Source organism: Cucurbita maxima, unplaced genomic scaffold (genome assembly GCF_002738345.1).
Source record: "Cucurbita maxima cultivar Rimu unplaced genomic scaffold, Cmax_1.0 Cma_Scf00007, whole genome shotgun sequence".
NCBI classification, from domain to species: Eukaryota; Viridiplantae; Streptophyta; class Magnoliopsida; order Cucurbitales; family Cucurbitaceae; genus Cucurbita; species Cucurbita maxima.
Genome location: NW_019272023.1, coordinates 5745888 through 5773754, shown reverse-complemented (window position 1 = coordinate 5773754; position 27867 = coordinate 5745888). Strand labels below are relative to the sequence as shown.

The following is a 27867-nucleotide window of genomic DNA, read 5'->3' as shown; positions in this document are numbered from 1 at the left end:
ACCAAAAAAAAAAAAAAAAAAAAAAATTATATTGTTAGTCGTAAGATTCCAGTTTGTGCAATAATTTTATAACAATTATTAAAATGTAATATTAATATAAATAATAATAAAAAAAAATCGTTCAACCGCCTCGTTCTGCTTGAACCCTCAGCCGGCAAAACCGCCGCTGCCTTCGCCCGCCGTCGCTGGTGACAGCCCCCACTTTCCATCTTCTTATAACTGAAAAAACAAATTCAGATCTAACTGCTTCGGCGACGGTATGTAACCCTGCAACTTCTTCTCCGACGCGACGGCAATTGTTATATATTTTTTAATTATTATTAAAAAATGGGATTAACGATGCTGGATTATCATTGTCTTCAAATTTAAAAATCTAAAAATTAAAAGTTTATTTTTGGTAGGAAAAAAAAGAAATTAAGCATTTTAGTGTTTAAAATTTTGGTGGCTTAATTTTAGAATCCAACGGTGGGGGTTGAAAACGTTTGTACATAGTCATGAAAGTTATACGTTAATTTGGTGATTTTTTAAAAGAAAAACAGAAACGTGACGTGGTAGTTTAAAGTGAATATGTGGCATATTTGTAATTCTTAAATTATTTTTCTGTTGTTGACATAGAAAATTGGATTAAAAATTAAAAAAAAAAATCGTCTATGTCGTCACGAGTTTTGTGTCTTCTGATCCACCGTCCCAGCTCCCTGTTCACAGTTGGTCGATCCACGCCGCCGCCACCTCACCCTCCATCCGCCCCATAATGTCCATCCTCATCATGGGCGTGGTCGTAGCCCTCTTAATCAAAAAAATATATTACTATAAAACTTAAAGAGTATTTTTATTTTTATTAATATAGAAATTATAATAAATATAGTGGTTGAGATATAGAATTAAAGAAATAAATAAATAACAAGAAATAATAATTAGAAATGGAAGTAATTATTATTAGTAACCGAAGAAGAAAAGGGTGTAAATATGAAAGGAGATGGGGATAATGGAAGCAACACCTACTTCCATCATTAGTCCATCAACTTGCACCAAAACTAGGATTTAATCATATGGTGTTATTTCATTTTATTATTTATTTTTGCGCACGAGAAAATGGAGTATTCAATCTAACATAAAATAATAGCGTTCCACTTCTACCCTTGGTATTGGAATTTAAAGGGATTGATGTGGACAGACATTATATATATATATATATATATATATAGATGTGTATGTATGGTGGGTGCGTCCGATGATGCCCGGACGCCGTGTCCTTATTGTAACCGCCAAAAAGTAAAACATGGGTGGCTGCCTACCCTCTGTTGTTTTCTTTTCCTTCTTCTTATTATTATTAATAAATGAAATATATTAGAATTATTAATTATAAGGTGATTTTTTGACACGCGCGTTCAAGCCTCGGTTTCAACACGGACCGGCTTTGTTGACCAAAAAATGCCCCTGCTCTTTTCTCTCTCTTTTCAATTCAACCTTTCTCTTCTGTTTTGGTGTACGGAATGAGGAGCGCGAACGTATACAAACATTTCAAATATGAATTATGTACATGATTTCAAATTATGGAAGATCATGCATCACTTTATGCACTACTCCCTTCTACCAGGAGGTACATATACGAGCTCGATTGGTGGGTTTATGTGCACGTGCGAGAGAAATACCATATCATGAACCTTGATGGTAAGTGATTACATATTTTGACGAGTCTCCTTTTTTTTTTTAGTATTCTAATTTTGTTTTCTATTTTTTTCCGAGTAAAGCTAAGACACTCGTGTGTGGATGATAGTGTCGCCTATGGAAGTTATGGAAATAAAGTCAGGGTAAGTGTATTTTGCATTTAAGTTGTAGCTCTTAAGTTAGATTAGAACGTATGCATTTCTTCCAAATTCTTGTTTTTCAATTTTGCTATCTCATTGAAGTTTTCTTTTCATTTGAGATAAATTTTGCCAACTTTTTACTGTTATGAAAGCGTTTACAAGTGAATATTTCTAATTTTGAACTTGACATTACCGTCGTCGAAATTGACTATATTTTATATATGCTCCGTGGGGACCATGAAGAATTTTTTCAATTAATTTTCTTTTAGTAAACTTGCAACCAGCGATAAGGGTTGACAGTAGTATTTTGAGAGTTGGTAGAACTAGGGTTGAGCCTTGAGAGGCATGAAAGATATGAGAACTTTAAGAGATATTTATGAGTGCCTTGTGGGTGTAATTAGGGAATCTCCAACTGCTCTCTAATCGTGATCTTGTTCGAATGAGAGTAAGAAACGACACAAGTAGATGAAAGTTGGCTAGATTGAGTCTACCTCCTTTATGACGTTAACATTATGAGACCTACTAGAGTGATACTAACTAAGTCATACTAAAGAATATGAGAATTGTGTGCACAACGGTATAATAAGAACTATAGGTTGTATGAGACATAGGTCTATGATGATGATGATGAATGAGACTAGTAGAAGAATCTAACTTAGATGAGCTCATAAGAGTTAAACTCCGAGAACAAACTTTATGAGAAAGATGAGTTAAGAAGAGCTAAACTTCAGAAGAGACCAAACTTAGAGAAATAACGGTAGGAGAAAGATGATCTATGAATAGTTAAACCTTAAGAAAAGACTCACATATTATTGCATTGAATATTTTTTTTTCCAGATTTTATATGCACCTTGAAAGTTGTATAAAAGTCTTAGGTTGTCATGGTAAGTGTGTCATTTGAGAGTCCTGTTTTACAACTATTTTATCAAGATTGCTTTCCAAAATATTTTATGTCAATAAGTGATGGTTAATAAGTTGAGTCTCTCTAAAAACAGATCGTTGCGTTACTAGAGACCGACTAAAGGTTTTTGGTAGCGAAAGAGATTTGTATCCATTTTTTTGGTGTCCCGGGTTCATATAGATGTTTCTGTTTGTTAACCTAGGTAGGTTGGCATTTATGGATGGGAAGAGTAAATGAATTTGAATTCTGCTTTTTCCCAAAGGAAGAAAAAAAGATTGAAATGGAATGTTTGATGACTCTGGCACATTAATTAATAAGTTTTGAACATCCTATTTACATATATTTCGACAGAATAAATACATTATACAAATCTAATTCAAGTACAAAAACTAAATTAAAAATGGAAGGGCAAATGGGTAATTTGACCAGAAAGAATAAATAACTCCAAAATTGAGATTAGATCATATAAAATATATAATAAAGGTTGAAGTCAATAATGATTTTCCGGTGGTATATTCTAACAATAAAGGGGAGAAATGTGAATATCCAAAATAAAAATAAGACGGTCGGGTTCCATACAGTTTCCGAGCCCTTTCCAGCTGCGATTCTCAAGTCTTACCCTGGCTGCTCAATCTCCTTCATTCTCACTTGTGTGTGTGTGCGCGTATATGTATAAATCTCCATTTCATCTGCATCTCCTCTTCAACTCCCACATTCCCAATTTCTCTGTTCGACACCAAGATGCGACCTCACGAACCTTATTCTGAGAACAATTCCGATGTGGAGAGCGTCGGCAGCGTCAGAAGGGGTGACCGGAGACCCTTCAGCGGCCCAATTTCTTCCACCTCTAAGCCAAGGAAGAATGCCAAATTTGACCTCTCTTCTTCTTCTTCTTCTTCCTCCCCCAAGGCTGCCGATGCCGATGACACCTATGTTGAAATTACCCTTGATATACGCGATGATTCTGTCGCCGTCCATAGCGTTCACACTGCCGGCGCCGACCACGATCCCAACACTCTCGATGACCCAGAACTTTCCCTCCTCGCCAAAAGAACTCTCGAGAAGCAATCTTCCTCCTTCCGGGCCTCTGTTCTTCGCTCCACTTCTTCCCGTTTTAAACAGGTCTCTCAGGAGCTCAAACGCTTCACCTCCCTCAACCGCCGGACCTCCACTCGCCGGTTGGACCGGACCAAGTCGGCAGCCACCCACGCTCTCAAGGGGCTCAAGTTCATTGCTGCCAAGACTGGCGGTGGCAAAACCTCCCCCAGTTGGGCTCCAGTTGAGAAGAAGTTCGATGAACTCACCGCCTCCACCAATGGACTCCTCCCCTCCTCCTTGTTTGGGGAGTGTATTGGTGAGTCTATCATTTTATTCTCTACCCATTCCCCAAACAGACCTGGAGAATTACTCTGTTTCTTATTTTATTCTATGTTCTTTGTAGGAATGAACAAAGATTCGAAAGAATTCGCCGGTGAGCTTTTCCGTGCACTTGCTCGGAGGCACAACATTACCGATGATGCTATCAACAAATCTCAGCTCAGAGAGTTCTGGGATCAGATCTCCGATGACAGCTTCGATTCCAGGCTTCAAACATTCTTTGACATGTAACCAACCTCCCAAGCAATTTTTACTTGGTCTTCTTTTCCAGATCGAACCAACACTAAAATCATGAATTCAATTTGAAACTGCAGGGTGGATTCGGACGCAGATGGAAGAATCACAGAAGAAGAAGTCGAAGAGGTACCCAATAACCCTACCAAAATTTCCATAAATATATAGATTTTTCCATTCATTAAACCCTGTTTAAATCTACCCTGTTTATAGATTATTAGCATGAGTGCTTCTGCGAACAAACTGTCCACAATTCAAAAACAAGCGAAAGAGTACGCAGCCTTGATCATGGAAGAATTGGACCCTGGAAATGCAGGGTACATCATGGTGAGTGAAATTAAAGAAAGAAAAAGAATCTTGACACGTCAACTCTGTTTTCTGATACTCTACATCTGTCGCTGTTGTAGATTCACAATTTGGAAACTCTGTTATTACAAGCTCCGAATCAATCGGTGAGGGTGAGCGACAGCCGAGTTCTAAGTCAGTTACTGAGCCAAAAACTGAAGCCGACAAACGAAAGCAACCCAATCATAAGGACATATGACAAATTCCAGTACTTCGTGGAGGACAATTGGCAGAGGATTTGGGTGATCATGCTCTGGCTCGGCATCTGCGCCGGTCTCTTCGCTTACAAATTCATCCAATACCGCCACCGTGCCGTGTTCAAGGTCATGGGTTACTGCGTTTGTATAGCCAAAGGAGGAGCCGAAACTCTCAAGTTCAACATGGCGCTCATTTTGCTCCCTGTTTGCCGTAACACCATCACTTGGCTTCGCAACAAAACCAAATTAGGCGTCATCGTCCCCTTCGACGACAATCTCAATTTCCACAAGGTAAAAACAAATTCTCAAACACATATTTTTAGCTACAATAATTCAAATTATTTAATGTGGGGTTGCTTGATTGTCCCTTCAGGTTATAGCGGTGGGAATTTCAGTGGGAGTGGGGTTGCACGCACTCGCCCATTTAACGTGCGATTTCCCCCGGCTTCTCGACGCAACGGATGAACAATACAAGCCAATGGAGCCCTTTTTTGGAAAGGAGCAGCCGGATAACTATTGGTGGTTTTTGAAGGGAGTGGAGGGAATTACAGGGATTATAATGGTAATACTAATGGCCATTGCTTTCACATTGGCCACTCCATGGTTTAGACGAAACAAGCTCAATGTACCTGAATCCCTCAAAAAGCTCACTGGTTTCAACGCCTTTTGGTACTCCCACCACCTCTTCGTCATCGTCTACGCCCTCCTCGTCGTCCACGGCATCTTCCTCTACCTCACCAAGGAATGGTACAAGCAAACGGTAAGTGCTGATACGTATCTAAATAAATGATCAAGTGTATGTTGAGGATTGTTGGGAGGCAGTCCCACGTTAGTAGCTATTGCCCACATCAAAGTGGACAATATCATACTATTGTGGGGTCTGTGGTTCGTACCAGTGTAGGTCTTAGTTTGTAAAACGTATCTGAACTTTCGACTCTGTTTGCTAAAATTTACAGACATGGATGTATTTGGCCGTTCCAGTCGTCCTTTACGGGTGTGAAAGGTTGATAAGAGCATTCAGATCGGGTATCAAACCAGTGAAAATCCTTAAGGTAAGTAATTAGTTCAATAAATGCTGGTGCAGCCTATATTATGGTGCGTAGTGTAAGATTTAAGTAACGGGAGCTCTTTCTTGGGGTTGATTAATGAAGGTGGCTGTTTATCCTGGAAACGTTCTGGCACTGCACATGTCAAAGCCACATGGGTTCAAATACAAGAGTGGGCAGTACATGTTTGTGAACTGCCGAGACGTATCTCCCTTCGAGTGGTAAGCTTAATATTATATCTATCTATGTTCTTCAAAACTAATAGGGAGAAAGTAGATAATTTTAATGGGTTTTGAATGTTTCGATCACAGGCATCCATTTTCAATTACCTCTGCTCCAGAGGATGACTATTTGAGTGTTCATATTCGGACACTGGGTGATTGGACAAGGCAGCTCAAGACTGTTTTCTCAGAGGTTTGTCAGCCTCCTCAAGCTGGAAAGAGTGGACTTCTCAGAGCTGAGTTCATGCAAGGGGGAGCTCAGAATCCCAAGTAAGATATCTAGCCCAAAGTTAGTGTAATCCCATTTGTTTTTTATGTTATTGGGTTACAATCCATCACATCATCTGGTGGGTGAGTTATTGGTACCATATAATTCCTCCAAAACACACGTTTGAAAAGAACATTGAATCATTTTCATAGATGGTATGATAGAATCACGTGAGGGGTATTCTTCTAATTTAACTTATAAGTTAATAATTGGATGTGTAGGTTCCCAAAAATATTGATCGACGGTCCATATGGGGCACCAGCACAAGACTACAAGAAATACGACGTTGTTTTGCTAGTGGGGCTAGGAATCGGGGCGACGCCGATGGTGAGTATAGTGAAGGACATAATCGATAACATGGAGGAGAAAGAAGCCAACGCCAACGCGATGGAGAATGGGCAAGGGGGGCATAGCAGCCGAGGGGGTAGCAAGCATGGAAAAGGCTTCCGAACCCGAAAGGCATACTTTTATTGGGTGACGCGAGAGCAAGGGTCATTCGAATGGTTCAAAGGGATAATGAACGAGGTAGCGGAAATGGACGAGAGGGGAGTGATCGAGCTGCACAACTACTGCACGAGCGTGTACGAAGAAGGGGACGCTCGATCCGCGCTGATAGCAATGCTTCAGTCGTTGCAGCACGCTAAGAGTGGGGTGGATGTGGTGTCTGGGACTCGAGTGAAGTCCCATTTTGCGAAGCCTAATTGGCGTCAAGTCTTCAAAAAGATCACTCTTCACCATCCGGACACGCGCGTTGGGGTGTTCTATTGTGGGGCGCCCGCACTCACCAAGGAGCTCAGCCAATTGGCTTCCGATTTCTCTCGCAAAACATCCACTAAGTTCGAGTTCCATAAAGAGAACTTCTAATTACATTCCATTAATTGTTCCATTGAAGTGGAGGAAGGTCTCAATGAGTTTGGTGGTGGGTGACCCATACAGCACTAATCCCACCCCACCCTCCATATAGTCTATAGGGAAGGGTACCACCACCATAGCGCCCATTCATGACATACCCATTAGCGCAGCCGCTTCGTCTACCCACATTCTTTAACCTGTATCTTTCATCTGTGTTTTCTCTTCATTTTTGTTTCATGACGTAGCTTCATTTTTAGGGTAAATATGTAATTTCGATCCTACTTCTACCAACAAATCTAAGTTTTTGGGATATGCAATTGTGATAAATATAAGATAGAATAAATTAAAGAATAATAATTTGAATTTTGTCGGATAATGGAGTGCGACCACTGGGAATGGATGACCCTACAAAATGCAAAGAGTCATAGTTAGGTATGCTATATTGCAATTATTAAAATGAAAAAAAAAATCAAAGTATTAAAAAGCTTCACAAAAATCTATGAAACTTAAATTTAGCAAACAATATAATATAAATAATAGGTATTTAATTTGTATATAAAAAGTAAAAGGTTTATTTATTGTTTTTATTTTTATATCTTATCATCTATCTGTCTATCTATCTGACATTTTATTGATATTTTGATAAATTTGAAATCTCGATATTTAGACCCATTTGACATTATGAATGGATTGATTTCAAACATTATCTACTTTTAATATAAATTCTGGTGGCTTTGTTTTTGAATTAAAAGACATTAGTTCGTTAGGAACCAACACAAACTAACTCAAAACAAAAAATCTTGATGAACTTTAATGGCTTTTGTAGGTGTTTTAAGGAGATAAAGTTAGTAAACTTAAAAATAATAAACTTACCCACCCACTAACATTTAACAAATGCTCTAATCTAACAATGTAGATAAAAAAAAACTCTAGTCTAACAATTCCAACCATTTCTCTCGGAAGGCATAAATACATATATCCATTGACTCATACACGTTGAATCGTGTCATAATATATGCAACTTGTTCTTGTCAGACTTAATACTTCAGCTCAATGACTCCTCTAGCAAAATCACTTAAAAAAAAAAATGAAACCTTATATCAAAGTGTTTGCTACTTCCATGCATGATTGGATTCTTGGATAGCTTGATGGTAAAGCTGTCATCACATACAATTGTTTTAAAAATGACCAAGTTTTTCCGATACTCTCCTCATCCGGCACAAGAGGCTGCACAAACTTTGCTTCACTAGAGAATAAAGTAACTTCAGGTTGTTTTATTGGGATCAAAACACAACTTCTTCGTTGAGTAAAAATACATAACTAGAAGTGTTTTTTCGGTCATCTATATCTATTGCATAATCACTATTAGTTTTTGCCGTCAACTCTCCATTACCCTTTTTTTCGATAAAAGACTCTCAAATTCACGGTAACTTTCAAGTATCTCAACAACCTTTTTTTTATAATTCTTGAAATAATAAAGGTTTTAGATTTTTCAGCAAGAAAATATATCACACCTTATCTTACGACGGTAATCATCAATAAAACTTATAAAATATATTTTTTTACTATTGGAAAGAGATTTGATGGGTCGATAGATGTCACATGTACTAACGGCAGCCTTTATACACTTCTCTTTCAAAATGCATTCGTATGTTGCTTTCTCAGCATTCAATTAATGCATAGTTTGGATGATGTCTTCAATTGAGTAACCCTCTCACCATTGGCTTGTGTTGCAATGTTCTCGAACCCTTTAAACCTAAGATGCCCATCCATATATGTAGTGCCAAATATGAGTGTCATCTTCTAGAATTATTTGGAAGCAGGTGGGGCTTTTGACATGATTTTTGCAAGTAATATGAACATCCTGTTTGCAGAAATTGTTGTTTACATATTAAGCCCCTTTTTGAGATGATAAATTATGCCTTCTCCATGTTGTATCAAAATAGATACACTTCTTTCTTGTAATTGTATACTTAATAGGTTACTTTCAACATAAGTACGTAGAAAACATCAATGATTATTTGAGCGATTCTAGCAATTTGCAAGCTAATGTTATCCTCCCCAACACAACCATCTTAAAATTATTTTCAAGATTCAGAAATTATCGGAATTCTTCATCAAGATCTAAAACCATTTCTTGTTTGCACACATATGATTGCTACACCGTGAGTCAAGGAACCTGAGTCAAGGAACCAAACATCTTCTTCCCTTGATTGATTAGGCTCCATATATGCCATCAGCCACCTTTCTTTTTTCTTTTTTCTCCTCAAGCTCAACATAATTCACTTTGTTTTCTCACATAGTACACTCATACCTAACTGTCCTAACTGATAACACTTAGAGGTAGACAACCATTTAACAAAGCTACAATTGAGTTTTTCTTTCTCTTTCTCTTCCTCAAAAAACTTCACGAGCTCGATCACCTCATCTTCCACCGATTCTATTATCATATGTCATCTTTAATACTTGTTCTTCATCGCCACATCCATTCAACCTTTGCTCATGTACTAGTAAATTGCTTTGCAACTCATCGATTTTTAAGTGTTTAAGTTAATAGACTCATCAATCAAACCTACAACACAATCAAAACTTGAGGCCATTGATCTCAATATTTTTTCAATGATCACCTATTGTTTCATGATTCGCCATGAATTTTCATCTTATTTGTGATGATGAGTATTGGAGTGAAATATGCATCAACACTCTCACCCTCTTTCATTGTAAGACCTCAAACTCTTTAGTAAGAGCTTGAAGTTGTGATTTTTTTACTTTGGTAGAACCCTAGAACTTCTCCTTCGTAGAGTTCCAAATTTATTTGGCAGTGCTCTTTAAGAAAACATTGTTTCATAATGGTTCCATCAATGGCTTGGAATAGATAATTCATAAGCTTTTGAATTTTTTAGCTTATGCTTTACAATTCAGACAAGGATCCAAGTTTCTATGAAACACTAATATTCTTTATGCAGTTTCTTTCTCTCGTAATCAAACCTTGTCATGTGATTCTAATACCAAATGTTGTGAATTAGCACGAACTAAGTCATAAGTCAAAAGGTAGGTATGAAATAAATGGTATAGAAAAGCAAACTAGTAAATTAGTAAATTTTAAAAATAATAAACTAAAACACTGGGAAACTCGCTCTTGTATCTCTATAAACTAAAAAAGATATATCTTATACAAAATAAAGCACAAAAGAGAAATCATGGAAGTATTGAACCAAATCAGAAAATAGTTGGGCATTAAGCACTTAAAAAGAAAGAGGCGATGTCATGACAGTTCAAGAAACGTCAACTCTTCCATGCCATTTCCAGTGGAATATAACTCATATGGTGATGTGATGAGACTACAAATGGTTACAAAAGCTAAGTGATGGTGACCCAACAATGAGAAAATGGATTACTCCCAATGACTCAAATGGGTTAGTTTAGTGGTTGTAGTTTAGTAGGGAGAAGTCCGTTAGGCCAGGAGACCTGGGGTTCGAATCCCACCACCCACATTCTCTTTCTTACACAATTGTGCGTATGAAATTGGACCTGGACAATGGTAGGTTCCTATCGGTAGAGTGGGTTTTAAATGTTGTCCTCGACTTTATAATGTTCACTAGTATACCATAATGGTTCGTTCTCTCCTCTAAAGCCCATACAATTTTGTTTTATTTGGGCAATCTTATGCACCTATCATGTTCCTCCAAGTCTATAATCTTCAACTTAGTCTTTAAAGATCCCAACTCGACTTTGTTCACATGCTTAACTATGCTTCACTTTGTCACGGTCCTACTTTTTCAACCTTGCGGCATCGTCATCTTGACATGTTCATGATCAGCCTTAAGGAGAATCAAGCCCTATATATATTTTTCGACCCGACTTTGTTGCTCCATTAGACCTTAGACGAGATTTTTCTTTGCCAACCTAATATCGCTTGTGCGGAATCCAAACTTGTTCGACCACACACGTCGCCTACGCGTGCATATTCAATCGTCTGCAACATCGCATATTTATTCGGCTCAACCTAGCTTCTACTCGGGGCCAAGGTATCTCAATGCAACATCACATCTCATTTTGTCATCTTGGTTTCCAATCGACATGGCCCATATGTCTTGACGCCATCTCAAGTCTCGTGATATATCAGGTGCATATATCAACCCTCAACACGCGGGTTGGGGTGCAATATCCGCATACCATTGCCGCGTGGTACTGTCCTTGAAAAACCTGTTTCAAAGGAAGTCGCTCGAGACACTCGTATCGGCATGCTTGCCCTCGCTATGACACACGTATGTGCCACAAGGTATCTCACTTCCTAGGGGTTGTGGAGAGCTGACACCATGCATCCCCCTATATATGTTTTGAGCCATTTTCAATACTCCACGCATAGACATGATTTTTGCGAACGGTCATACGGTGTCATGGAGCGTCCCTCTAGTGTCTGATTGATACCAATTTTGGCGAGCATTCATATTTCATATGGATAGACTTAACTCCAGAACAACATACCCAAATTTCTTCCAAAATTTTGACTTTCAAGGTTAAGGCTCGGGACCCTACCCGACCCTTCAACAAGCCTATCTTTGCAACTCTTGTCTATTCGATATCACTATGTTGTTTATGCCTCGACTTGTCTTCAATGCTCACATCTGTGTGGTGTGTTAGATGATGCATCATAATCCTTGGTCGTATCATAGCACTCGTTTAGGCCTTCACGTGGCCGGATGAGCGCCACTTGAGGGTCGCCAATTGTCTTGTCGCAACGTGAGGGTCACAACCTACCATCTTCATAGTTAGGTTGTGACACTCTCCTCACTTAAATAGTCATCGTCCTTAATGACGTACTTTGGGGCACAACCACAGTTTGGATTGCGACACTTGGCATGCTTATTCAATCTTGAGGACACTTTAGAGCGCATGCTTATCCAATCTTGAGGACATTTTGGAGCGCGGTCATCTAATCAACCTTACAGTCATGATCTTCATAGCTCGTCTCTTAAGGTTGGTGAATCTTATATCTCGATATGTCATCATATCCAAAACTCCTTAGGGGTAATGGTCAACCTTGCAGCCATGATCTTCATAGCTCGTCTCTCAAGGTTGGTGAATCTTATATCTTGATATGCCAATATATCAAAAACTCCTTAGAGGTAATGGTTTTCTTGTGGGGTGCATAATTTCTTTGATGGTCCCCATTGCCTAAGTGAACTATTCTATCCAGGTCTACAACGTGATTTACATGGAGACATGTTTGGCTTCCAGAGTTATGGTCATAGGAGGCTGAGTCAAGATACCTTATGATTAAGTATTGAGGCGATAAGGTATCTCGTACCTAAATTTATGGGTGGGTCTACTATGTGCAGGGAGGAATGCTTGGCTTCCAGAATAAGGCTCATGGGAGGCTGGGTCAAAGATACCACATGATCCAGTATGAGGTCTTATGGTATCTCGTACCTAAATTTATGGGTGAGACAACTTGCTCTCTACAACGTCAGCTCTTTATCTTCCTAAGGCACTAAGGTTAGTCTGTTATCTCATTACCCCTTTCGACCTCATCATCGTATATAAATACTATAACTCAAGTCTAACCTCCTCTTATACAGTTAACGTTCACTCTTTAACGCCCTAGAACGTCATCGTAATTGAATACCTCGATATGCCAACATATATGAAACTCCCTAGTGGTAATGGTTTGCTTGTGGGATGCTTAATTTCTTTTGTAGTCCCCATTGCCTACGTGAACTATTCTATCTAGGTCTACAACATGATTTACAAGGAGGCATACTTGGCTTCTATAGTTATGGTCATGGAAGGCTGGGTCAAAGATAGCTCATGATTTAGTACGATACCTTAAGACACGTACCTAAATCTATGGTGGGACATCTTGTTCTCTACGATGTCAAATATTTATCTTTCTAAGGCCCTAAGGTCAGTCTCCTATCTCATGACTCCTTTCGACCTCCTCATCGTATCTAGACACTATAAATTGAATACAACCTCCTCTTATATAGTTAATGTTCACTCTTTAATGCCATAAGACGTCATCATAATTGAACACCTAAGCTACATAACCAAAATCATACATCAAGTTCATACAAGACTTATAACATTTCATATACTACTTTACATATATAAACTACATATATGGTTGTAGTAGGGCATATCGTCGAGCTTAGTCACAAAGGTGTACATTTTTCTACCTAGGTAGGCATACAAGACCTAAAACTCGATTGCTTTGATACCAATCTATACAACTTAATTTCCGAGGTTTTGAATCTTAATCCATAACTAAAAGACAAGAAAAAAGCAAATAAAATACGGTAAATTTTTGCTTAATTTAAAATCAAACAACACTACAATTACACAAACCGACAATGCATTAAAACAAAATTAATGGAGAATGAGTTTGGGGTATAATTTAAAACAAAATTAAAAGACAAAAAAATACACAAATCGACAACGCATTAGGACGACACCCTCTAAAACCGCAAAAATCCCAAGTGCTCCCCGACCTTAACCAGCAGTCAGCGAACACCTGAAAAAGAAATGAGGAATGGAGTGATTGTAAAAATACTTAGTAAGCAGCCTATTTGTAGGCGCTCATCACGTTCAATTCCTCGTAGGTTTCCACAAGCTTTTCTCTAAGCTCTAGGAAGTTCAAGCCTATTTCTACAACTATCTATGCCTTTGAGAATGCCTCAAAGTTCTGAGCAATTCTCATGTCTATCATAAACCCACTAGGTTTGGAGGTGGTTCATCTATTTCTGATACAATGGATGTACCAGATGGTGTATCTTAGCAAGCTTTATTTTTGTTTTGATTTAATCAACTTACATCGTCACAATAGCAAATGACCAATATCTTAAGTTAAGATACTACCTCGAAAATCTGTTAGGGCAGTGGGATTGTAAGCTTTAAGAATTAAATAAAAGAATCTTCTTAAAAATAAAAAGGAAAGTAGAATGACATAGAAGATGACCATACGATCACAGTTAGATTTCGACCAACATTTTTTTTTCAGTTTAACAAGTTTGGAGCTTACTAGAGTTGGCTTTTAAACATATTTTTATGAGGTTTATTCTTTTAATTTAATTAAGGGTGTATTCGAGACCAATCTTGGAAATTGGATAAACAAGTAGACACATGGAAAGTTTTAAAAAATACTTGTAGGGCCCGATTTTGGGAAAATTTTATGAGTTTTGTTTTTGGAGCTTTTCTTAATTAATAATTTTATAATATTAAGTGGATGTAGTTTAGTGGTGAGAATTTCACGTTGTGGCCGTGGAGACTTCAATAAAATATTTTAAATAATTTTATGCACATGTTAGGGATATTATGCATGGGGTGACGACTTTATTTTAAAAGAAAAAAATAGGGTTATTACAACTATTCTAACTCTAGTGCCCTAACTTTAACCTAGTATATTCCTGTATACTTATTAAGGAGATATTCCTATTAATCCCTGTTTGATACTTATTAAGGAGATATTCCTATCAATCACTTAAAACAGTTAAAATATTATCCAAATGTTTCATGCAAACTCAACCGGAGATAACATCCATTAATCACCTAAATCACATATTACAGTGGAAAGCAATTAAAGCAAAGGCGGTCAATTTGTGTCAAGTCAATTGGTTCCGAGTCTCCCTCTACCAACATGGCACGTGCCTCCCTCTACTGCCAATGTGTGTCCAAATGGGCACCTGACACACATCTTATTAGCCATGATTTGCATTGTAACAAGGTTAGAAAAGAATAATAAATTTTTGAGAAATCGTCATATTACAAAGCCATTTTTAGAAGAAAATTAAAATAAAATAAAATAAGAATCCATTAAAATTGACCCAAAATACCTTCAGAACACAATTAAAAAAAAAAAAAAAGGAAAAATTTTGAAAGTGTTATTGCTCTTAAATGGTTTATTATAATAAATAATATTTGAATTATATGATTCAAGCAAAAAGGAAAAATGTTGGAAGTGTTGCTGATTTTAAATTATTTGTATGAAAATAATATTATAACAAACATAATTGGGATGAAATGATCTAAGCAACATAAAATAATTTTGACCCATTTTTTTAATTTAAGTTTTACTATCAAACACAATGTAGAAACAATGAAAAACATACAATTCGGTTTTTAGTTAGGCAATCAAGTTTATATTCTAAATAGGTGAATTTGAAAGACGAAAGCAAGTAAATTTGGAGCAACCAAGTAAGTGGTCTTACTATCGACTCGGTCGGAAGACTTGTCTTATATATGATGACACGTGCGTAGTGGCCATTACACATGTCATTTATGCTTTATGTTATATGATGATGTTATATGATAATGTGATGACGTGATGATGATATGATGATGTTATATGATAATGTGATGACGTGATGATGATATGATGATGTATATGATGTCGACATGATGATGATGATGCATGATAATAAGATGATGCGAGGCGTATGAGGATGAAATGACTAATATGATCATTTCCCCTATTAAGATAATGTGCATGTATTAAATGTGTTTGAGCAATTTCTAGTTTAATGATTCTTCCTATTTTCTTTAAAATTTTCATAACTTTTTCTATGTAATCAACTCTGTTCCTTCACCGAAATTGAAGAGTTCTCGTACCAACTTTCAAACGATTATTTTTATTCTATTTCATTACTATATAGAAATAAATTCGCTAAAAGGTAACTTCTTACCATTATTGACTATTGAACTGATTCAACTCTAGATTTCCATAATCAAATTTTAGAATCTAACTATACAGGGTTGAAAAATCAACAAAAATTCAAAATTCTTACCTTAGGATCTTCTTCGTTTTTTTGGATAGATTTGGATGACTCAAGTGTCGAAGACCGAATTTTCTCACTTTTTGAACAAGTTTTGTGAAGGGACTATAGCTGAAAAACGCTTCCTCGTGGGTGAATCGAAGCACACCCAACGATTATTTTTTCTCCAATCTGTTGAAACTCACATATTCTAATCCCACAAACACATGCCTCTGCAACATTCCATCAAACCACACCTACAAACAAACACCCACATGGATCTAACACTTACTCCAATCTTCTTTTCTGGATCTAACACTTCAAAGCTTATCATATCAGTATGCTAAATGGTTTAAATTTTGTATGCTATAATAATTTTTTTTTAAAAAGACCAAATTTATGATTAATGATACATTGCATCAATGAGTATGAATAAGCATAGTAAAAGAATATAATAATTCACCAACTATTTACAAACGTAAAGAAGACTAAATATACAATTAAGTGCAGTTTTTCCATACAACATTTGGGTTATTAATTTAAGCTCATTCTTATATTTGTCCACTATTACTATTTAGTAATTTTAAATTTTTCATACCATGATAAATTTTAAATTACAAATAAATTAATTACTAAATTTTAAGGCATAAATTTCAACAGCATCTCAAATTTCAACATAAATTTTGTGGTAGACTTGTGAGTTTCATCTTCAGGGATTGCACCATTATGTTTCTCCAAGAGAATATATATGTTAGGGCATGAATGACTAAAGAGAGAGTTGGAGCACTCTCCCCCTACTTGAGGCAAGGGTATGTCGAAATTAGTTGTCGTCATTTGTCTGCTGAGTCCAAGTTAAGTCCAACAATTTGTATGTGCAAAGGTCGAGGTCTAGTGTGGAGATAACACACACCATTGTGCCTTTCTATGTCTTCGTTAGTGGGATAACTCTTTACCAATGTGCAGTCGTTATTTGTTGTGCATACGGTAAGAGTCTCAAAACCATATTTTATCTAGGCACGCAAAGGTCTGTGAGTGGATAGCTCATAAGTTGTGCACATTTTTCATTGTTGTGATGCAAATTTACATTTTAGCGGGTCAATTAGCACAATTCATGTTCAGGTCATCATCGATATAATACCAAGTGTAAGTGGAGGGAGTATCACATGTCTTTGACACGATGTACCTACATATCACTATGTTATACACCTAAAATTATATATATTGATATAGTTATATCAATTATAGACAAGTAGATCATGAATTGTTCATAATTACAACCCATCACAAAATGAAAATGTGGTTATGAAAGAGTTTTAGAGCGATGAAAATCTCATGGAGTGCAAATAAAACTATATGTCAGTTTATTATTGTACATACTTGTGATTACTGAAGTATATATGACAAACTTCATACAAGGTAAAAGATATAATTTCATAGTATAGTATGATAAATAGATATCAAGTATATATGATGGACTGTATAAAACAATCGAGATCAATTACAGTGAAGTGTTTACGACATAAGATAACCCTCCTAAACTTCTGCAAATTAGTGTCCATCTCCTCCAAGGATATTTCATCTGAATATCCATCTCTCAGTTTACTTATATGCCATCATAGGCTTGGATTAATGCGAGTGAAGGTTACTACAAAATCAGAAGACCAAAATATGCCATAAATCTACTAACTTCTTAAGGGGGAAAATGTCAGACACTGATCCAGGGTATGAATGTCATGAATGAAAATATATCATCTAAGAGTTTGTAAATAACTCATCTGTTACTAAAAACTATTGAGTTTTCTTAAATTCCTTGGTTTTGGATGGCTCAACACTAGAGGAACTTTCGGCCATTTTGAGTCCACTAGAGTACTTCTTAATCCTCAAGGAAATAAGAATGCTCGACCCAATACCAAGTACAGGAAAAATGTATGACCATATCTGAGATTTCTGGGAGCCAGACGCTGAAGCAACTGCAGCACCGGCGAGACTGCCAATCGACGTGTTCTGAAGTATCATTGGCATGCATCCGATTACAGTAGGTAGCAGAAAGTCAAGAAAGAACCCAACTTTGGTTGCAGCAAGAGCATAATTTATAACGTACGAGGGGATCGGTGAAAAGCGGGCAAGAAGGACAAATTTCCAACCATCTTGCTCTACTCCTCTAGAAAGAAGATGGAAGTATTTGTTCCTCTGGGCCCACTCCATAGCTGAACTTGAATTCTTAAAAAGTAACCTGAACAAAAGATGACCTTGGATTGAGATTGAGAATAGGGATAGAGAATGGAAATTCATAAGAACCAATCAAGAGACTCTTCAAACATTTTATATAAACAATCAAATAAAGCCTGTCAGATCACCACGTCCCAATCAAAAAGATGACAGAAATAAAGTATATTAGAAAAACAAGCAATTTATTGGTCAAACTAACTTTGAAATGCATATATTTATTAATTCTAAATGGTTGATTGCAATCATTGATGATAGCTAAGGAAATGAAGAGTCATACAACAACCCCTTGTTTTCTGCTAAAGGTGGATTGTGTACGAACACCAATTTGCAGGTAAAGAATCCAGTGCTCTCTGGAATCCATTCAAGTATGTTGACCTCAAAAAGCTCATCAATGGAGGGAGTGTGCTGTTTTTTTAAAAATCATTGGATCCCTGTTTCAAGAACTTTTTCAATTGAAACAAATCCTTGGTAGCTGCTTAGACAAAAGGTATTTGGAAATCTAAAAGTCCATGATCGGTTGACCACTAGCAACAAATTGTAGAATATCATAACTATACTTAGTCCACAAGTTTGAGCGCTTTTTGTAAAAGACCATCAGATGACTAGATTACCTCTACTTTCATGGCATCTTTCCAGCTAAGTGATGGGTGGAGTCATTTAATCAATTTAGCCTACATCAGTACTTCCCTAACATAATGCGGTAGCTCTATTTCAGCTTCTTTGTGGCTATCCTCATCCCTTTAGATGCCAAGCAAAGATTCTTTTGAACACAATGCTAACTATTCTTATGCACAACCAGCAAAACGTGTATCATTTCACTTATCTACACAGACTAAGGGCGTCTTGAACATCTATGTTCAAACTACAGCATCAGCGAAAAGGAATCCATTTCGTGGCATCCACTTACAATTAAAATATAGAACAGATAAAAGATCTCAAGATGCGAACAAAAGAAAACTGTCCAATCAACAAACACATCTTAAACTAATAGCTAGAAAATTCCAACCTAATTCCATACGACGAGCAGACGATTTCTTATTACGATATATCATAAGCCTTACATAAACTCAGAATCTAATAAAGCAAAATCATATGGCAAGAAATTAGAGATCAAACCTGCCGATCCAGAAGGAGAGGGAAGCCCCAAGCACCTTGGCAGAGAAAACGCAAATGACGGCAGGGAAGAAGCCGAAGAGCAAAGAAGCAGTGGCTTCGAAGAAGACGGCATAGGGCAAACAGAGTGCAAGTGTGAAGGTATGGATGCCGACATACGCAGGCATGGCCCATACCCCCAAGCGATCTGACCAGTGGCCGAAAACCTTGAGAGCCGCTTCTCTGTCAATTTCCCATCCGTATAGCTTCCCTAATTCTCTTAGAATCGCCACCACCGCAACAACGGCGGCTAATTTGGACCACCGTCCCCACCCAGCTCCCATCTCTCTATCTCTCTCGAGATTTGATTGTGGTCGAACCCGTCCGGCGCCGAAACTACCACCGATCGTCTTAAATGTGCACTGTGAAGATTGCGGATCGGTGGAGCCACTTCTCCATGTTTGTGGGCCTTATGCGTTTTCTTACCTTTTTTTCTTTTAATTTTTTGAAATTCAATACGGGCCAATAATCCATTTACAGGATTATGGATTATGGATTATGAATTATGAATTTTTTTTTTTAATTTTTACTTTTCCTTTTTCGAGGTGGTTGTCATCCATTTCCACGATCGGGATGTTGGGGGGAATTGTTTAAGACCCTTCTCAGGTCAAGCGGCCTTAAAATGCGGAATTGGAACTTATTGGCTGATTTTCTGACCAGACTATCAAATATTTAATCTTTATTTATTAAGTTGGTTTATCATTTCGGGTAATCATTCAACTACAAAATGCCCGAATGTCAACCATGCTACTGAGTTACTCTATGCAGGAGAAATCTATATATGAGCTTGTTGCTGATGATACGTGGTTGAATTGAGAGTTTATTATTATCACGAATCAACAACGTGGTGCTACAATCATCCAAGCCCAAAAGCTCTCGAGTGCATTGTCTATTGTTGGTGCTACTTGTTACCACTTTCATGATTGAGTACTTGAAACTTCAGAGGGCACCTACGATCCTATATGAGAAACACTCGCACTCTTTATTAACACTAATCGAGAAGAGATTACAATCACTCTTTATTAACACCGATCGAGAAGAGATTACAAGACACTCATGTTTGCCAGTATACAACCCTTTTGTAACAAGTTTGTCACTTGGTCATCTGTCTTGATTTGCTGCATCACGATTTCTTCCTTCAGAACTTTCTCTCCAATGAAATGATAATGCACCTCCACATGCTTTATTTTAGCATGAAACATTGGTTTTTCTGTTAACCAAATTGCAAATTGGTTGTCGCAATCAAATGATATTGGATGGTCAATTTTCTGGTGCAAATTCTCCGTTAAGAGTTTCAGCCATGTACTTTCTTGAGCTGCTCTAGCCACTACTCTGGACTCCAATTCTATAGTTGACAAGTATTCTCGAACCGAGCTTGAACACATGACCGATGATTGATCTTCGAGAATCGTGATATCCTACATAGTCAACATCATGATATCTAGCTAGCTTGCGGTCTTCTCTTGTTTTGTACAAAAGATCATAATTGATTGTACCTTTGACACATCTCAAGATTTGTCGAGTCGCATCCAAATGAGGCTTTTTTAAACCTGGTAGATCTCCATTTTCAAATCCATTTAGTTGGTTAATGTAGATCTCTCGATCCCACTCTCCATGCAAGAAAGCATTTTTCATATCCATCTACCATAATTTTCAATCTTTATTTATTACAAGTGTCGGAGAAACCTGTACGATAGTGATCTTCGCCACTAGACTAAACATTTTATCATAGTCTAGCCCATATTGTTGAGAGAACCCTAGGACTATAGTCCGAGCCTTGTATCTCTCGATTGATCCATCTTAGGTACACTTTATTTTGTAAATCCACTTGCAAAAGATGGATTTCATATCTCCTACTTTTTGCACTAGTTTTCAATTTGTCCTCCATTGTCTGCTACCAAGTCGTATTGTGTGATGCTTCTTCATACGTCTCTGACTCTTTAACTTCATATTCTATAATAACTGTATTGGTATACTTTGGATTTGACTCTAGGATTCTTTCTTATTATCTAAGTTGTTAAGGTATCATTTCCTTTTCACCGAGTTCACTTGATTGAGTCACTTCTTATTCACCAACATTAGTGTCACTCGGATCTCCAGGCACATTAGTACTTAAGCAAATGTGTACAGTTGCTCCCTCATATGTTATGGAAGAATTTCTTCAATGTTGTTCAAGTTTAGTAATACTTCCTTCTCTGAGGGTCACCCCGCTTCCAATGCACCACTTCAATCGTCAATCATGTGGTTTGAACATCCTTAATCAATGATCTAGTCATTTTCATAATTGATGTTTTCTTCCATCATTGCCATGAGCGCTAGCTTGTCTTCATCTATGACATATATTGCCTTCACATCTCATTCCTCCTCCATTTCCATGTTGGAGGAGGTCACATTGCATTGAGATGCCACATTGCTTTCAAGAGGCTCTTCTCTGGACCAACAAACCATGTGGCCCTTCTTCCCACTGTTACAACAAATACCTTCAAATCTCTTCTCTTGAGAACTCTTGTTGTCATTCTTCTGAGTTCTCCTTGGTTGGTTGTGCAGTTCTTTGGTGACTTCTTCCTCTTTCACCATTTTTGTAACCACGTTTGGTAGATTGCTTATTGTTGCTCCCACTTTACATCCTTTAATGTGATGTCTCCCATTTGTTTAGCCATGACTTTTTGAATGGCTAACAAATTTTCAAACTCAACAAGTGATAGTTGAGTGGGACATTCTTGTATAGCAATAACGAAACTTCTATATTCTTGTCACAATACGTCAATAATGATCCTTTTCATTTGAGCTTCTCCAATGACGAACTTCGGGTCTAGTTCAGTAATCTCCTAGTAGATCAACTTGACCTTGTGGAAGTACTGAGCAATCATCAACAATGCATTCTCCAAAAGTTGTAACCTCATAACGTTCTTCTTTGAGAACAACATCACGAACGTGTCTCATACTTCTTTCGGTGTCTTGTCATTCCAAATGTGCTCTAATATCTCTTATTCGATTGTTATTTTCAAGGCAAATATTGATTTGCATGCTTTGATTCTCCATTTGCGCAAGGCACTGTTACAATCACTAGGTGTGCCTCATTCTAAAAGCTCTTGGCCTAGTTCATGCGTGTGTTGTTGATGCGCAGGTTCAGGCCAAGATATGCAACCACCCCATTTATGTAAGCACGCAACCTGCATGTCCACCTGTATACCCAACCCAACCCGAGATGATCCGCGCCCTTCTCTAGTAGCAGCTTGGCTCAACTGATTCAATCCAATGCCTCCCCTTTGGCTTACATGGCTCGGGTTAACTGTTTTGGGCTCTTATTTTTTTTGCAGGACCTTTTAATTGGAATTAGTATGCTAAAACTTAAAATATTTCGAGGTCGGACTAAAATTATAAGACTTTTGTAAAATACTTGAGCCTATCACTTTCGAGTACCTTTAATGCATGATAATTTGTTCGAGTTGTGCAAAACCTTTCTAAAAATCTATGTGTGATTGGAATAATGGTGTAACCTTTTGACGACTCATGTTATTTCTCAATTTACAAATTTTATAGGTAGATTCGGTGCTATTCATTTTTTTTTCTTTTATGGTGGTAGTATTGTTTTAACTTCCACATCTAAAATGATTTCTTAAAATGAGCTAGGCATATTGTGAATAAGGATGTATTTACACGTTCACACCACACCAAGGGTGAATTAGAAAAATATGAAATTAGTCTAATTAAAAGAAGTTTGAGCGATAGTGGTTGTGAAGAGTTGAGCCACGATCATGGTGAAGTGGAGTCGATCAAGGAAGAAATATATGGAGCAAAAGAAGAAAGGTTGGAAGGAGAGTGGATGCCAACCCGGAATGAGGGTGTCAGTCTTGCTCTACAGTTGTTGTTGAAAGGCCTACATACAATGCCTTCCCTCCTCTCCCCACCCACCAATCAAATCCCTCTCTCTCTCCACCTTTCGTTGAATAAGACGCCATTTTTGACATGTACTAAGACCATTGGCGCCTTCAAATGTGCCCCCCCACGTGAGGGTTCGTATCACCCCCCTCTTGCTTTGGCTATACTACACGAATGTATCCCCAGAAACAGTAATTTAATGAGTCGCGTCGCTCAGCTTCTTTTATTTAATGTACAAAATAAATAAAACGTCACCCTGCTTTCGGGGGATGGTGGTCAGATAAGATCAGAAGAGAAGAGAGGAGAAAGGAAAAGAAAAAGTGCGCGCTACGAAAGATTCAAAAATGGTCGATGGATGCGGCCGCATTTGGTGTACGACAGATCATGGCATATACCCATACACACACACACCTTAACAAATCCAGTCAAACTTCCTCTTTCTTTTTTAACACCTAAACAACAAATCCCAACTACTGTTACTTTCTCCATACAACATTCAAAGGACAGAGAAAGTGAGCCAAAAGGGTTTACCCGGGTCTCACGCCTCTTTCTTCTCCCTCCCTCTTATTCTTCCCCATATAATCTCCTCCCCTTCCGCATTTCCCCCACTATGCAAATACCACAGATGAAGGCGCTGAGTGTTCAGAATATGGTTTCATGGTCTTGTTTCCATTTGGCCAAGACTACTACTGCTGCTGCTGCTGCTGACATTCCCGATCCCTCTGCTAACATCAAGCTCATTCTTTCCCACGGCGTTGTGAGAGTCTACCACCGACCCATCTCTGTCTCTGAGATTCTGCTCGAGTTCCCTAAGCACTTAGTTTGCCGATCCGACGCCTTTTACATCGGCCAGAAAATCCCTCATCTCTCCGAACATGACTTTCTCCAACTCGGCCATAAGTATTTCCTCCTCCCCAAGCCCTTCTTCCACTCTGTTCTCTCTTTCGTCACAATCGCCTCTTTCTTCTCTCCTCCCAACAAACCGAACCGATTCCACACCAATGCCGCCGCCTGCCTCCACCCTTTCGACCTCCAACGAACCCCCTCCGGCTGCCTCCGAATCCGAGTCTCCGACGAGTTCATCTCTCAGTTACTCGAACAGGGGAATCCGAAACCCCTGCCTTCACCGCCGTTGCCGCTCGGAAAAATCTGCACCACGCCCCAGTTGTCGAAGGAGTACACCCAGCTGGTGAGAGCCCGGCGATGGAAGCCGAAGCTGGAGACGATTGAAGAGAGCAAAAAGAAAGGCGGGATTTCTTCATTTGGGTTGAAGAAGGGCAACCCATTTCCTTCTCCGCCGCCGCCACGATGGTCCTACTCACTTCACCATCTCCGTGGCATTCACTACAAGCCGAAGATCCGCATAAAATCCCGGGATTAATTGATTAATTCATTGATTTTGTGGTTGCTAATTAATGTAGATTAGATTATGGGTAAATTATTAATTGTATGATTAGAGATGTGTATAAACATAACACACCAAACCCAGAACCAATTAGTTGTATAGAGATTGATGATGTATGTGTAATGTGCAATGAGGGTTTTGTGGGATTCATTTTTGACGGATTACGGAGGTAATTTGTGATTAAATTACATAGCAAGTTCAAAGTTGGTAGAGTTGTGGGGTGGGGCCCCCTCATGTTCCTTCTTTCTTTATTTCCACAGTTCATTCAAACTTTATATCTCTGAAACGACAAAATTTGGTGAATGGGTTTTGAATAAATGTTTGTCCTAATTCCCACTCTTCAAACCTTTCCTCTTTTTCTCTTTTCTTTTCTCCCTCAACTCTCCTTTATTACGGATCTTGCATTTCATTTTAAATAATTTCATAATCATTATTCATTAATAATAAGTATAAATGATTCTAATCAAATTATATAATTTTTCTCATTAACAATTGATTATCTCTTCTATTTCAAATATTAAAAACAAATTATACAACATTTAGATAATTATTATCCTTGTAAATTTAATTTAAATATCTAATAATTAATTCATTTTAGAAAATGATAAATAATTCTACTGTGACCATTCAAAGCATAGGAAACAATTTAGCATATGGTCAAAAATTACTTTTGACTGGTTGACTAATTACTAAAATATTTAAATTGCCTTTTCTTCATATTATATATTGCTTTTTTTTTTTTTCCTTTTTTCTTTTTTAATTAGTCTTCTCTCCCTCTCATTATATTTTGAATGCCCCTAAACCATACTTTTAATTTTCCAGTCTAACCATTTAGTTGTTTTAATTTTACTAAAATTTTAAAAGAAATGACTTAAAATTTTTAATTTTGACTTTTAACTCTTATTACTATTAATATAGTTACGGAAATGTTAAAGTGATAAATTAAATGGAATAAGAATAAATTCTTAGAAACGATGTAACATAAGGAAAGTAAGCTAGCTGGCTTACTCTTTTTTTTTTTTTTTAGTATCATTGTTACTTGTTGATCAAATTAATGTCACATTATATTTTTACGTCATGTAATAGTAACAGATATCGTAGAATCAAAATAAAAAGAAAGGTAGAAATTTAATCTTAAATTTTAGGCAATCTAAAATATATTTTACATGTTCACTTTTATCTGTTTTTTTTTTTTTTTTTTTAAATTATTTTAATTTTTTTCTTTGTAAAATGATAATATTTCAGGTGACCAGAAAATTTTTTATTACTCAGAAAAAGGTTTCTTGCTTGCAGGATTATTTTTGTGCTTGGTTACAAGAGAATAACCTTTCCATAAAGTAAAAAAGAAAAACAATCTTTTTACTGTAGTTAACTAGATATATAATTATTTTTTTACTGAAGCTTTATGTTGACTCTTCTACACAACNAAATGTCTGTTTAAAAAGAGAAAAAAAAAAAAAAAAAAAAAAAAAAAAAAAAAACAGGACAAAGTGAATAAATGTTTGTTCAATTGATCGTATTTATTAATTAATTTATTTTGTTTTTCAAATTTTAGATTATAATATTTAAGGGGTTTTATTAAGAAATATATGACCCATTCTTTTATCCCAAAAAGTTTAAATTGACCATTTTTAAAAATTTGAACACATATTTAGCTTTTAAGAAAAGGCTGTCGGGCTAAAGTAAAGTTAGTACTTTTAATATATATACGGTCAATCATGTCTTTTTTTTTCCTTCTTTTTTGTAGTTGACTAACTTAAAAAATATCTACATTATATTTTTTTTAGATGGATTAATTTGAATGCCATCAATTTTCTTTTTTTTTTTTTTCTTTTTTTAAGTTAGCTAAGTAAATTTAAATTTATTTGACGTAGTTTAAAAAATAGAGTTTATTTTAGAGATGCATTAATATAAAAAGGAATAAAATTATTATGAATTTTAAGGGTAATATTGATTCCGATTATAATAGTGATTAACTATATATATATATATACCTATTTGTTTCCTATCTTATTTCATACTATTTATATTTATTATTCTATTTGTATTATTGAAACGTTTCACTGCCCATGGTAAGAAAGTTTGATGATGTCTCTTGTGACGAGCCATCAAAATTATCTTCCGTGAAGGAAATTAGTTTTGGGATTGGGGTCGAGTTAGAGATGACTCCAATCTTGAAAGCTCTATTTAGGTTGGTCTTAGCTAAGTTGATGGAGCAAAAGGAATAGCTATAAAAGTTGCTAAATAGGAGGTTCGTACCATTAATAGAATTTCGTAGGTCTACTTTGTGCACCCAATTTTTATGATGAACCCTCTAGAACCGGATTTATGAATTTAAGACCCATATTTTAGCTCCAAGGGTATGTAACGTAGAGTGGTAGAATGACCTCCTTTAAATAGCGAGATGTCAACTTATGAACATGTCGGAGGGGATGAAGGGGAGTGTTTGGATTGTTATGGATTGAATTCGAATTTCAAATTCTTGTCATGTTTATTACCAGCTTCATAATATTAGTACCGACCATTTCTTAAAGTTCAGAATTTAGAACTATGTATTGTGTGTGGAAATGGAAGTGGGCGGCTAGATAGGATCCTGTTCCATAAACCCGTATTGTAAGAGACGAAAGACCACATAGGTACATAGGACAAAGCTTACATATAGATTGATCAAGGATTTAAGACTTAGATAAATTAGTTGCATCCATGAACACAATCAAGAGCTTATAGTAAATAACTTTCTAAATATTTTATACTCACCCTAGTTCTTTAGTATTTTCTAAATAATGATTAGATGTTGCTCGAGGACAAGAGTGGTTTGGAGCAAGAACCATAAAAACAACCTAGGTTCGAGGTCTCCTCTGCATTTTGTATATTTTTGTGGTAGTCTTGTCCTTTTGTATTCATTCCCCTTTTATGTTTGAACTCAAGGCTATATTTTATAAAATGTAAATACAATCTCCCACTATAAAAGGGAGATCCCTCATTTCATTTTAGCATCCCATTTGAACGGCTCGAAGCCACTCGGAGAATACACTTGCTGACAGCTCAAGGCTGCATCTTGGCTGATCCGGCTTAAGTCTAATACGCTCCGATCCTTTCCTTCTAGTTTCAATTTTTTGGAAGCGTATAAGATTAGTACGACTACATTTTACCTAGTTTAAATTTTTGGAGAAGTCTAAAGTATTTATGCATAATTAGGC

At 36.9% G+C, this 27867-nt stretch overlaps 2 protein-coding genes across 2 annotated transcripts in view; one reads left to right on the top strand and one right to left on the bottom strand.

Moving 5' to 3' along the window:
• LOC111481535 (respiratory burst oxidase homolog protein D-like) overlaps nt 1–7528 on the top strand; it is an 18456-nt gene extending 10928 nt beyond the window's left edge. Inside the window, exons 2-11 of the mRNA XM_023127009.1 lie at nt 3386–4063; nt 4151–4313; nt 4401–4449; nt 4534–4647; nt 4728–5153; nt 5236–5622; nt 5819–5914; nt 6014–6129; nt 6220–6399; nt 6619–7528. Of these exons, the coding sequence (XP_022982777.1) occupies nt 3451–4063; nt 4151–4313; nt 4401–4449; nt 4534–4647; nt 4728–5153; nt 5236–5622; nt 5819–5914; nt 6014–6129; nt 6220–6399; nt 6619–7261 (2787 nt within the window). The 5' untranslated portion in view covers nt 3386–3450 and the 3' untranslated portion in view covers nt 7262–7528. The remainder of the gene's footprint in view (nt 1–3385; nt 4064–4150; nt 4314–4400; nt 4450–4533; nt 4648–4727; nt 5154–5235; nt 5623–5818; nt 5915–6013; nt 6130–6219; nt 6400–6618) is intronic.
• Nucleotides 7529–17425: 9897 nt separating this feature from the next.
• LOC111481545 lies at nt 17426–19820 on the bottom strand. The gene is made up of 2 exons (XM_023127020.1): nt 19345–19820; nt 17426–18232 (listed from the first exon to the last, which is right to left on the bottom strand). Exons 1-2 carry the CDS (start codon nt 19662–19664, stop codon nt 17788–17790), a joined length of 765 nt encoding a protein of 254 aa, XP_022982788.1. The 5' UTR covers nt 19665–19820; the 3' UTR covers nt 17426–17787.
• Between the last annotated feature and the right edge of the window lie 8047 nt (nt 19821–27867).

Coding starts and splice junctions, on each gene's coding strand:
- LOC111481545 (XM_023127020.1), bottom strand. CDS start 19,664: ATGGGAGCTGGGTGGGGACGGTGGTCCAAATTAGCCGCCGTTGTTGCG. Junction 18,233..19,344: donor CTCTCCTTCTGGATCGGCAG/GTTTGATCTCTA, acceptor TCTTTTGTTCAG/GTTACTTTTTAAGAATTCAA.